At 41.5% G+C, this 12343-nt stretch overlaps 1 protein-coding gene across 3 annotated transcripts in view; it reads left to right on the top strand.

Annotated features, from left to right (window-relative positions):
- The window catches only part of slc4a3 (solute carrier family 4 member 3), an 84184-nt gene that overhangs the window by 48294 nt on the left and 23547 nt on the right, over window positions 1-12343 (top strand). For all 3 annotated transcript variants that reach the window (XM_079666850.1, XM_079666848.1, XM_079666849.1), the window contains exons 7-10: window positions 6701-6878; window positions 8234-8339; window positions 9757-9941; window positions 10489-10708. In XM_079666850.1, coding sequence (XP_079522976.1) covers window positions 6701-6878; window positions 8234-8339; window positions 9757-9941; window positions 10489-10708 — 689 coding nt within the window. The remainder of the gene's footprint in view (window positions 1-6700; window positions 6879-8233; window positions 8340-9756; window positions 9942-10488; window positions 10709-12343) is intronic.

Raw genomic sequence — 12343 nt, 5'->3', positions numbered from 1 at the left:
TGAAGACACGTAAATGTAACAAGGTTTGTGAGTCCACCACGCAATGCGGTGTTAAGGAGTAGTGGTGGAGTCACAAACATTATACCTGCTAACCATCAGATGGTTAAATTGTCATTGTGAGCATTTAAGCATGCTGACATTAGAATGTATCATGTATATCATGTAGACTCTAAGCCTCAATGTGACGGGGTTGTATTTGTCCGTTTGAAACTATAGGTTACTAACGTAACCCCAGTTCTCAGAGTAACATGAAGTGAGATGTCTCACTATGGGATGCGCCTCCCCGTGTATGCCTCAGAAGCATCAATCTCATTACGCCAATGCTGATTGGCTGGTGATCTTGACGACCACGTCAGGGAATCCACCCACCCTTTAAGTAGCTTGTGCTACGACGCAGCGTCATTCTACTAGGGGTGGGCGATACCACAAAATCTGGATTCGATCCAATACCAAGTATTTCAGGGCCAGTATCGCCGATACCGATATCGATACCGATACTTTTTTAAATGAAAAGCGTCTTATGTACTTTCATATATGGGGGAGCCACCTGCATGACATGATTTTTGAGCTGAAAGCCTCATAAATAGACTAAATCTGAATTCATGTTCGTGAATACAGACAGGAAAGTTTTTATGGACAAATAAACGTTTTACTTTTGCAAATTTAAAGTGCAAACATGAAAAATAACAATACAAAGCGGCCAGAGTAGCGAACTGTCTTCTTGCACACATCACAGTTCGCTAAGTTGTAATTGCCAGTTGTGAAATTGCTCCACACAACGCTGCTCTTTCTCTCAGCCATCATGCGCGTTTGTGTGTTGCACTCGCGAGTCGCTGGCTGCTGCTGTCCTGCCCTGCCGGCTGCTGTCAGTCAGCTTGATCATCGGCGTTCAGGCAAGGAGCACGTGCGCGAGCCTCGAGGAGAGGAGGACAGCAGTTGAGAGAGAAGTAAAAGCATATACTTGTGTTCGTCTGCACATAGTTTTTTGAAGAAATTGACGAGTAGAGGAGACGGGAAAAAAAGTACAAAAGTGTTGATCCTATTGGCTCTAGTATCGATATTTTGAAACGTAACGTAATATCGGAAGTATCGATATTTTGTGATCGATCCGCCCACCCCTAATAAGCACCTCTTCTCGCTTCGCCTCAGCAGGAAGGGCTGTCTGGTGAGACATCTCACTTCATCTTACTCTGAGAACTGGGGTTACGTTAGTAACCTATAGTTCTCATTCATAACATTCCGTTCGATTTCTCACTATGGGATATTGAGACTCCCGTATTGCTAGACATGCTTATCTCAAAAATCACAAAAAAAAAACAGTACTCAACAGGTAGAACTCTGTCCCAACACTGGGCCCAGCACTGCATGGGCCACACTTGGAGCAGAGACATCCGATCCGTAAAAACGGACAAAAGTGAAGCTGGCATGCTTTCGCCCGAAGGAGCAGACACAGCATCAGGCTTGGCAGCCTGAGCGGATGAGACAAAAATATCATCCTCGTCTTTGTCTGAGTCGGATAAGAGAAACTCTGAGGCACCCTCTTCGTCTTCCTCTAAATAGTCCAACTCCAGGACATCCTCCGCGGGCGGAACCACGGTGAGGTCCAGCTGGGAGCCCAAGCTAGCCTCAGCCTCCGCTGCGGCTACCTCCATGTCTCGGTTGCCGGCCGGCACATAGCTAGACACGAAAGGGTCTCCTCCCGAAAGGCTAGCTTGGCGTGCTAGCCGTCGGCGAAGGCTCTTGATGGTGAAGCGGGCACAGTGTCCGCACGAACCGGGGGCGTCAACAGCCTTCCGGGCATGTTCCAGCCCAAGGCAGGACGAGCAGACCTGGTGTGAGTCCGTGCTCGATATCTTATACCCGCAGCCGCAGAGTCGAGCCTCAGAGCCTCCGTCTCCTCTGGTGTGAGGGAGAGAAGGGTCCATCCTCGATAGCCGGAGTGCCGACTTGGAGGGACGGAACAGTAACTGGTATGTTACTGTTCGATAATCAAAAACCTTACCGTTAAAGAAACGGCAGGGCAGAGTCGAGTATTAACTGGTGTGTTAATTATTCAAACCTGTGCGAAGCAAGTGTAGCCGGCAAGCGTCCGGCGACTGAAAGTTAGCTTTGAGTTGTTCAGTCTGTGGACGGTTAAGCTAGCCAGGCTACTGATAGTTTAGAGATGTGCTCCAAAGCGAGAAGAGGTGTTTGAATGACGCTGCGTCGTAGCGCAAGCTACTTAAAGGGTGGGTGGATTCCCTGACGTGGTCGTCAAGATCACCAGCCAATCAGAATTGGCGTAATGAGATTGATGCTTCTGAGGCATACGCGGGGAGGCGCATCCCATAGTGAGATATTGAATGGAGTGTTATGAATGAGAACATAGGCTTAGTCGGTTGAATTAAGCTCCAAAACTTTATTTATGACAGCAACAAAAAAAAAGATATACTGTTTAACAAAAGTGAAACAGCACAACTTAAATAAACAAAATAAAAGTCACCAAACCAGGCCGTCCTGACTCATGGAGTAAACATATTCTGGCTGTTGCCTTCACTGCAACAATATCCCGAACACATCCTAGCTGTTACCTTCACTGCAACAATCTCCCGAACACATCCTAGCTGTTGCCTTCACTGCAACAATCTCCTGAGTGAGCACTTCCAGGGCCAACACCATCCCTTTTGAACCCCTAGCCCCTCCCCACAGGCTTACCATTAACAGGTTACACAATTAACTCAAAACCACATTGTCAACATAAAGATCCGACCCAAACATAAACAGGTTAACTACCTCTTAACACAATCATTCCCCATAATTAAAAAAACGCAAAATAAATAATAAATTGCATGGTTCTTGACATCCTATTTAAATCACGGTAGTGATGCGCCTCCGTCTTTTCCACATTCCCTTTGCTGGGGAGACGGCGGTCGCACGACGAATGGAAGAGAGCAGGAAATGTTTGGTGTGTGTGTGCGTCGGCTGTCAGTGGCGGAGTCAGTCACTCTGTGATCCGCTCCGTCACACTCACATAAAGGTTGCTGTTAATTCCCACTTGCAAACATTTATACATTTTTCGATAACAAGTTTTTGTTATCATTATTTATCAGCAGTACTGGAGCTTTTGATATTCAGATGAGATTTTTTACCACAACATTTTCCTTTTAGAAGAATGAGTTTGCCCATTTGTCGTGCTTGTGGGTGTTCAAACGTATTTATTCCGTGAACTTTTCAGACTTCTTGTCTATGATGGCTTAAAAGTAATTTTATCAAATGCTATGATTAAAGGAACAGCTCATAAAATGATTAAATGGAGTGTGATCCTTTTGAAACGCTTTCAGCAATATATATTTTGGTTTTCCAAGGAATTTATTCTATCGCTATGTCTCTGAGTCTGTACAGCTCTCCCAAGCCACTGGTCCAGCATTCTCTCTCTGGCCCCCCCTCTTTTATGCCAGAATGGTACAGCCTGGGTTTGATCAGTAACATATATCTTGCACGGACAATGTTTCAGTGTGATACAACTTCAAAAGTTTGAGTTATGCCAGTAGATGAGAGCCAATAATGCAATATTACTTACACTGTGGTGACGAATGTGTTGTTTCACTAAAACCTAATGGATGTATTTTGACTGCACAAAGCAAAACAACAGATGCACGCAGAATAAGCTGTCCAGCCTTAACATCATGCTATCATGGGTTTTTCCCATCTTTCACAGCCTTTCCACATAAAGACCAGCATGTCACTGGCTGCTTCCACAAGCGAGTAAGAAACACTGTCATTAGAGTCATCACCAGATATCAGATTTATGACGTGGAGAGGCACACATTGAGGTGATGCTAAGATTTTGCTCATCGCTTACTCAGATTACTTTAAAGGTCCTCTGGAAATGTCTCGAGCACAATTCACTAGTGTCACACCTCGTTCTTTTGTCTCTGGGTGCTGTCACGTCCAATTTGGCCGACCTCTTACTGGTCCTTGCGGGCCTAATGAGGTGATGTCACAATTGGACTGAGCAGTGATGTAATGTGTTAAAAAGTCCTGGCTGGAGTGACACATTAAATACTTCTCTGTTTGAGGGAGAGAAATGTGCTACACAGATTGGGCTCTGGCTTTTTTATTGATACTCTAATGCAAATATCCCGTTTAAAAAAAAAATTCATGTGTCAACTCAGATTGCCTCTTCAGAGATTTCTTAATATATCATTAAAAGATGGTTTAATTTGGAAGGATTTTTGTGGAGGACTTTTTTAAATGTATGAGCTGCAGCCGTCTCCTTTGTGTTTGTTTGTTTCCCCCTGTCTGTGTTGTTTGTGTGTGCGTGGTGACTGTCACTCCTAGCTCCCGGCTCAACCTCCACTCACCTGCTGCAATCAGCTGTGCACCCTCCCCGACTACACACCTGCTTTCCATCAAGCCATTTACAACGGCATATCAACAAAGGTTTTAGTTACTAAAAAAAAGGGCTCCCAAAAAAAAATGCTCCCATTAATGCCCTTATAGCCTTCATTTAAGTACTGTTATTGCATTGGAGAATAATACAATCTGTTGATCAACGTGACATGCATTTGCATCACTGAACTCTGCTAAGCAATGTGGTCTATACAAACACAAACACAAAGATATGTTTCAAAGTGCCAATTTATCGTCGTCAGAGAGCGATTCCGGTTGATACATGGCAAAGGCTTTCCCAAAGTTAGAGCCGTTATCAGTAACTGTGGAGGTAACTTTTGTTGACACTCCATACAAAGAGTGAATGTGGTCAATCTCAGTAGCAATAAGATCGTACGTGTGCCTACCCTTTATCCTCTTACAGGCCAACGCAGCTTTCTGGCGTTGTAAAGTGGTGGGGTTTATCCAGTGAGATGTTATCCTGAGGAAGCTTCTGTTGTGGACAGACCAAATGTCTGCGGTGGTCGAGATGTATTCCAGCCCCTCAAATGTTTTCTTTAGCTCGCTATCCATTTTGGTATATTCTTTCTCCAGGTAGTTGGAAAACGTTTTGCGTCCCATATGCCGTGTGCCGCCCGGACATGGTATCATGCTTACTAGCTCCCTGAAAGCGGGTGACTCCACTGTAGAAATAGCCTGCACGTGTTCAACAACATACCGTGCAATGGCTTTATCCACTTTCACCTGACTAGCAGTCCCTAGGTTGAAATCCAGCCGCTGTTGCTTGGGTGGAGGTGGGGTGGCGTCGGATGGCTCTGGGTCTGTGGTCTTAACTAATAGCTTTGTCCCAGCATGTTGTTTTTGCAGATGTTTTAACAGATTGGAATTGCTGTTTTGAGCAGTAGATAGGATCTTTGACCCGCCAAGACACAACTTACACTTAACTAACACATTCTTTTCTTTATGCTAGAGAAAAGTAAAATAGTGAGCATATCTCCATGCGGAGAAACTCGACTTGTGCTCCGCCGTCGCCATGATAGTATTGTTAGTAGGCTAACTAAACACAAACATGCCCACAAAGCGTCTCCGCATGTGACACAGGAAGTATCTAAGTACATTTACTCAAGTACTGTACTTAAGTACAGTTCTCATCTATGTTCGCCTCGCTGTTGGCGCCGCTCACCAACGTCTGGGAGCCGAGACTATATAAAAAAAATAACGGAGTAACGCACCATGTAGTAACGGTAACTGAGTTACTGAATTTAAAAAATAACGCGTTAGAGTACTATTTACTGCCAAAAATAACGGCGTTACAGTAACGCGTTACTTTGTAACGCGTTAGTCCCAACACTGCTGATATATGATAGCTAACTTTACAATGTTGTGATGTGACGTTAGCTAACATTCTGTAGCTAACGCCGGTCACTCACCAAGATAGCTGCCCAGTTCTCCACTGGTTCTCCTCACACCACAGCTCAATTTCTCTCCGATGGCCGTTATTTCTTCTAATCCTTGGCTGCTCCTGGTCTCTTGGACGCCTAGCAGTCTCATAATTATAAGGTTGTGGTCCGTCATATGCATTAAAATATTCATGTTCAACTTCTTCTGTGTCTTCTGTGTCGAAACTAGCATTGGGATTCATGTTTATTAATACGTTACACCGGCCGCTCTCCCCCTTGTTACGTCACACGCGGGAGGTCACGTGCCGAGGTTTTTTTATGTGGAAGTGAACATTTCTTACAAAAACGACGCCAGATGTCACTGTAGTGTATATTTCTGTATATTTTTTTGAAAATCTAGTGTATTCATCATTTTCCTACACATATTATTCACCTGGAAGTTGCTCTTTAAGACTAATTATCTATTTTATCACATAAAAGAAACCACACACAGTATATGGACTACTTTGATTTGTGTGAGTTCCCTATGAGGTTTTAAGTTAGTCCCAACTTGATTTGTATAAATCTAGCATATTTTCAACAAATACACGCTCAATCAACATGGCAATGGATTTAACTATTTGTGTGAACGGTAGAGAAGTTCAAATAATCATGGTTCAATGTATTACCTTGGTGACTTGTGACCTGGTGCAATCTTCAGGTTAACATCTTAGTAATTACTCTACTTTGCTTGATTAACTGAACAAAATCCGCTGCTGATTGATTTCAGCCAATGTAAGCATGCTAACACACTTAAAGACTACTAAGACGGTGACCTGTAACATCCCTAAACATCAGTGGGTTAGCAAGTAACTGTGTGAGCATTAAGTATTAGCATGCCAGTGTTAGCATTTAGCTCGTACTCATGTATTTCCTTCTCTCTTCTGCAGCCATCCAAGTGACATGAAACATCGTTTCCACCGCCACCAGTCGACCAGCAGTCTCCATGGCAGCTTCAATCACAACCACGACACCAGTCTGCCGCTGGTGGCCGAAGAGCCGGAGGAGCACCAGGATAACAAAGGGCCGGTATACGACCCAAAGCAGGACGTGTTTGTCAGCCTCTTTGTAAGTTTCCTTACTTAATTTGTCCTTCCCTATAAAGCCTGGAAACTCATTTTATATAGCCTACTAGAACTTACAAATAACATAATTTATGTTGCTTTACAGAAGTACGGTTTCTACATATCGCACAATGCCTCTGGATTTTGTTACCTGCACACCGAAGCTTCCTAATATTAGCCATCTGAGTGGAAGAAATGTGGCCGAGTTATGGGGTTGTACAAAATTATGTAATGGTATCAAATGGTCTGAAAAAAGAAAGTTCATGCACAGGGCAGGCAATTAAATGAGAGAAGGAAAGCAAATAAATTGTTTCGCTTGATTGAGAGAAGCCCTTATGTCTTCTTTGCTTGGAGGTCTTGGCAATGTCCAAGGAATACAATACCAAACATGGAGCCAACTCTGCTAACGTAAGCCACCAAAAAAAGCATTAACAAGTCCAAGAATTAAAAAGCCTACATTCTCAACAGAACACGTGATACGCTCTATCAAAATCAGTTGAATGGCTCATTTCAGAATAAAATGGATTTATGTCAAAAATGCTAACCAAAACCTTTAAAAGGCAACCATAAGCGGATGTGTCCAAGGCTGAAATTGAGTTTGACATCCCAACTCTAAATCATTCCTTATTCTCTACACCTTAACTATTTGTGTCAATGTGAGAATCTGGTGACAAATATGAGTTCTGGTTGTTGATAGACTTTAACTTAGCTGAAACAAAAAAGTGAATATGATTCACCACAGCTGAAGTAAGCGATTAAACAGCTTTGACAAGAATCCACAAGCATAATAGAACTCAGCTATCTAAATGGACAGAGATAAAAGCCCCATTGACCTGTCATGTTCTAGTTTATGGTTTGAATAAAGTTCTAAGAGTCAGCAGTAAGCATACGTTTAAGCGTGATTACACCATATGCCCGATGTGAGGCCTGTGGCTCTTGCATGGTGCTTTGAAACACCCCTCCATGAGGTCAAAAGTCATGTAGGTAGTTCTTGAAGTCAGAGCGAGCACGCCTCTGAGCGCCACATGTGTCGAGTTATGTTCTTAGTCAGCTTACAGGTGCTTCTAGTTAAAGCTTCTTGATGCATTAACTGTGAAAATGTAATGCTCCCCGCAGCTTAAAATGTTGGCATATTTAAAGCAGCCTATTAAAGACATTTCCCTCAAACATAAAGAACCAGAGGTCCAGTTGTGCTGGGTTTAAAATGAATTATGCAGGGCCATAAGAATGTTATTATGCATACATACAGGGCTTTCCCACATTGAGTTTCCATTATTGGTCCCACGCTATTTTACGGTGTCACATCACGTTGGTTCGGAGTAACAAAGTGGATAATCTGCGTTCTGTTCTTTCTCCAAGAAATCTCTCCACCCTCTGCCTCCTGAGTCCCATCCAGCTGCAGCCAGATCCATGAAGCTCCTCGCCAAGATTCCCAAAGATGCCGAAGCTGTCATTGTTTTAGTTGGTGAGCTCCGTGACTTTCGACAAAGTAGATTAGTTAGAGGAATGTCTTTCTTTCCTCCTGTTTTTAGAGATTCATCGACTTGTTTTACATTTTCCATAAGGCTTTGCCTCAAATACAGAGAAGGGCCATTATACAATCAGTAAAACACCAGAATCATGTCACACTCTACGCTGCTGTTAATGTAATGTCAACACTGCAGCTAAATTGCTACACCCTGAGGACTGCAAAGCTGCAGGATATCTTAATTTAGACAACAGCAAATAATCACTACTGGAGGATGTTAATGACGTGGAAAGTCGTTGTATTGATCCATTTATATTTACATTTAAAACAAAAGAAAAAGGTTGAATGTTGGTAAAGAACGAATCTAAGCCGGTCGTGGAGGGGTCCTGGTCACCCTGTCGGACTTCCCTTCACTAGGTAAATAATTTGAAGGAAACATGATTTGATCAACTTAAAAATAATTGTATTGCTTCCACAAAGGAAAAAAGTAAGTTATACAACTTAGCAACGGTTGGAACTGCAGCAGCAGCAACGTAACTTAAAGAGACGGCAGCACTGATTGATTTTCTGCCTCTATCCAGGATTGTTCACATTTTCTTTTCCATTAACTAGATACTGCCAGAGCCCTTACCGTGTTCCCGTTAGTGTTTACTTCCTGTCTGTCCTCCAGCTCTCTGACACTTTTAACGTCTTTCCTTCTCTTGCTCTGTTTTCTTGTTCTTTTCTTTTACTTTTCTTTACTGGGGACAGTTTAGCCGTTATGAATTCAAAGTTTGGTGCTATCCACGAATAAAACTATGAATATTCAGAAAGTAATCCATACGGTTTTCTGGTGAAGAAACGGATATGTGTTTTTGGGCCACAGTTGAAAAATTGTTAAATTGATCTTTCTGCGGATGAATATGAATTCACATTCTCCCTTGATCAGATCATAGCAACAATTTACAATCAGGAAAGAGAAGACTGTCAAATTTGGAAACTGACCAATCATAATCAAGTATTCAACTTACCTGTGTAATATAAAAACATAATCCGAAATTCTGTTACCATTAAAGTACCTAAACCCAGGGTTTTGTCTAAACTGGGTAAAAGGTAACTGATACAAAAATCCCCCTAAAATGTTAAAATTATGCCAGAAAACAGCATTTATGTTCTTCAATTACGGTATAATTACTCCAAAAATATGAAAATCGTATCAAATAGACCGTCAGACGGCATAAACAGCTTTGTTGTTAAGGAGCTCCGATGTCGTGTTGTTGTTTACGGGGGTCATGTTCTCGTGAAAATGTATATATATATATTATATACAAGATCAGCGCCACAGTATTGCTCTCTCGAAAAACCCCTACTAAACTCCTTCCTGCAGAGATGTGAAAAATCACTGCATTTTTTATTGTCATTTATTTCCTTTCAGGCAACGCTGAGTTCCTGGAGCAGCCGGCCATGGCCTTCGTGCGGCTGAACGAGGCGGTCCTCCTGGAGTCCGTGCTGGAGGTCCCTGTCCCTGTGCGCTTCCTCTTCGTCCTGCTGGGCCCCAGTCAGGCCAACGTGGACTATCATGAGATCGGACGCTCCTTCTCAACCCTCATGTCAGATAAGGTAGATATAAAACTAAGCATAGGTGTTATCAACTTAGTGTATTATATTTTTATATAAACTAATAACTTAAGTTGATATCTCTGATTAAAATTGACTGTAAAGGCCTAATGTTTAAAGCAATAATTATATTACTGTATTTATTTAAGTGATTGATTTTCCCCATCTTGTTTTTCTCTTTTTTTAAAAGTATTTTTAGTCGGTTGGCTCAAATGTATCACTGCTGTTTATCTGTAATATATATAAAAAGCCTTAAAAAAGAAGTACAAAATAAAGAGGCTATGTTCTTCCAGGACATATGTTTGTAGTTATTCAGTGTTTTGGTGGACATCTAAGACATAATACTTCGTTTTTCTAACAAACTTGACAAAAAAGTCTTGCAAGGAGGAGAGCATAGAAAATGGTGCCAGAACATAAAAGTCGAGAGAACACGCCAGAAGAAAAGCTGCCCATTGTTCCTGTCAAAATAATTTATGTAACAGCCCTTTGGAAGTCTTTGATTTGCTTGTTATTCATTCTGGTGATGACAATGGATTGTGTTTCCTTGCAGAGCTTCCATGAGGTGGCCTATTTCGCTGACGACAGACAGGACCTCCTGAACGGTATCAACGAGTTCTTGGACTGCAGCATTGTAATCCCCCCTTCAGACGTTGCGGGCAAAGACCTCCTGAAGACGGTGGCTGACTTCCAGAAGCAGATGCTGCGCAAGAGGAAGGAGAGGGAACTCAAGAGGCACCACTCCTCCGCTGGAATGGAGCCCAACAACAAAGGTACTCTGTCAAGTCCCTGAAGAGCCAAGGCTTCAATTACTCACACCAATGTTAGTCCTGCAATGGAACACTGATCCATTGTTTAAAGTCAAACTTATTTTAAAGGGGACCTATCATGCAAAATGCACTTTTTTATGTCTTTTATACATAAATGTGTCCCCGGTGTGTCAGGGAACTCACACAGTGTCAGAAAACAAAACCCTCTGTCTTTTTCTCTGTGCGCAAATCTCTAAAAACGGGGGTACAACGGAGCTGATCCGGATTTGCTGCCGATATGACGTAATATCGGAAATGTGGACCCACGGCACTATCAGAAACGTTGCTATCAGAAACAATGCCCGACGTGTTTTGGAAGTAATATGGTGTTTACGTTAGCATCACTAACACTCAGAGCTAAGATGTACTGGAGAGAGTATGTGTAAAAAAGCAGGAAATAAAAAAAGGAACTCACCTTATGGTAAACCCGCAAGAGAAAAAGCATTTGAGCTCCATACTGTTTCAGAAATAATCCTTGATGTGGTTTGGAACATAATATGGCATTTAATCACAGCAGCATTCAGCTGTACGTCGTACATATCTTGTATCTTTTTTTCAAACTAAGGACTCCGAACCTGCAGTTCTAACAGGGTTGAAACTGAGGGATATGAGGGATGTCTAAAATGCATGATCTGTTTGGTATTTTGAGCAAAATACATCATAGACATGTTTTTTTATATATTTTTATATATCTGAGACCCATAATATATGCCTAGAAATAGCATAATAGGAAACCTTTAAGTTGTGTGCAGACCACCGACTTGTTAAAAATATAGATTTGAAACATTTAACAAATGAACTAAACACTGAGAAATTCCCACCATCTTAGTAAACAAAAACCAATGGATCTGAAGGTAAGATTGGTTGTATTTCAAAATGATATATCTTATATAAATTGTATATATTTAAAAAATCTATTCACGTTTTCTAGAATCTGAAGCTTTTTCAAGCTACTACATTTGAATAAGCCTGATTTAGTCAAGTTTCACATCCCTTTGTATTTTATCAGGAAAAACATTTCCCTTAAAATGTACAGCCTGTCTAATACTTTAAAGCTGCCAGCCTTATAGTTAAAAGGCCAATCAGTTTTGTAACAATATTAATTTGAGAAATTAATATAAATAGATAACATGAATAACTTAATTGTTTGAGATTAATTATTGATTAGAAATTCACATTTTTTGTTTCTTAAAAATCGTTTTTGATACAACCACCAGTGGCAGAAAGGAAAGGAAGGCCTTGTCATTGTACACATGGGCACATTATTCATTATTTCTCGTATTATCAACTAAAATTATATTTCCTAAATATGTCAGCCCCAAGCCTTCCAACCAAAGTGGTAAATCTAAAACAAAACAGGTCCTACACATATTTTCTAAAAATGTTCAATCATTCCCTAGGCACTTAAGTTTTTTTAAATGCCACTCAAACTGGAATACAAAGTTAATTTGTTTAGGACTATTTTCAGCCAAGGATTAATACACATTTGTTGATCTTGTGAGTATTTATGGTAGCCTCCACTGTGATGAGTTCAGTACCGGTGTTCATAGTAATAAAGGAACATGGTCCAGCCACAGTGTGGCGCAGGCCTTTGATAAA

This window comes from Notothenia rossii, assembly GCF_949606895.1.
Source record: "Notothenia rossii genome assembly, chromosome: 2".
NCBI lineage: Eukaryota > Metazoa > Chordata > Actinopteri > Perciformes > Nototheniidae > Notothenia > Notothenia rossii.
The sequence above is the reverse complement of the archived record's forward strand: the minus strand, read 5'-3'. Positions and strand labels throughout refer to the sequence as shown.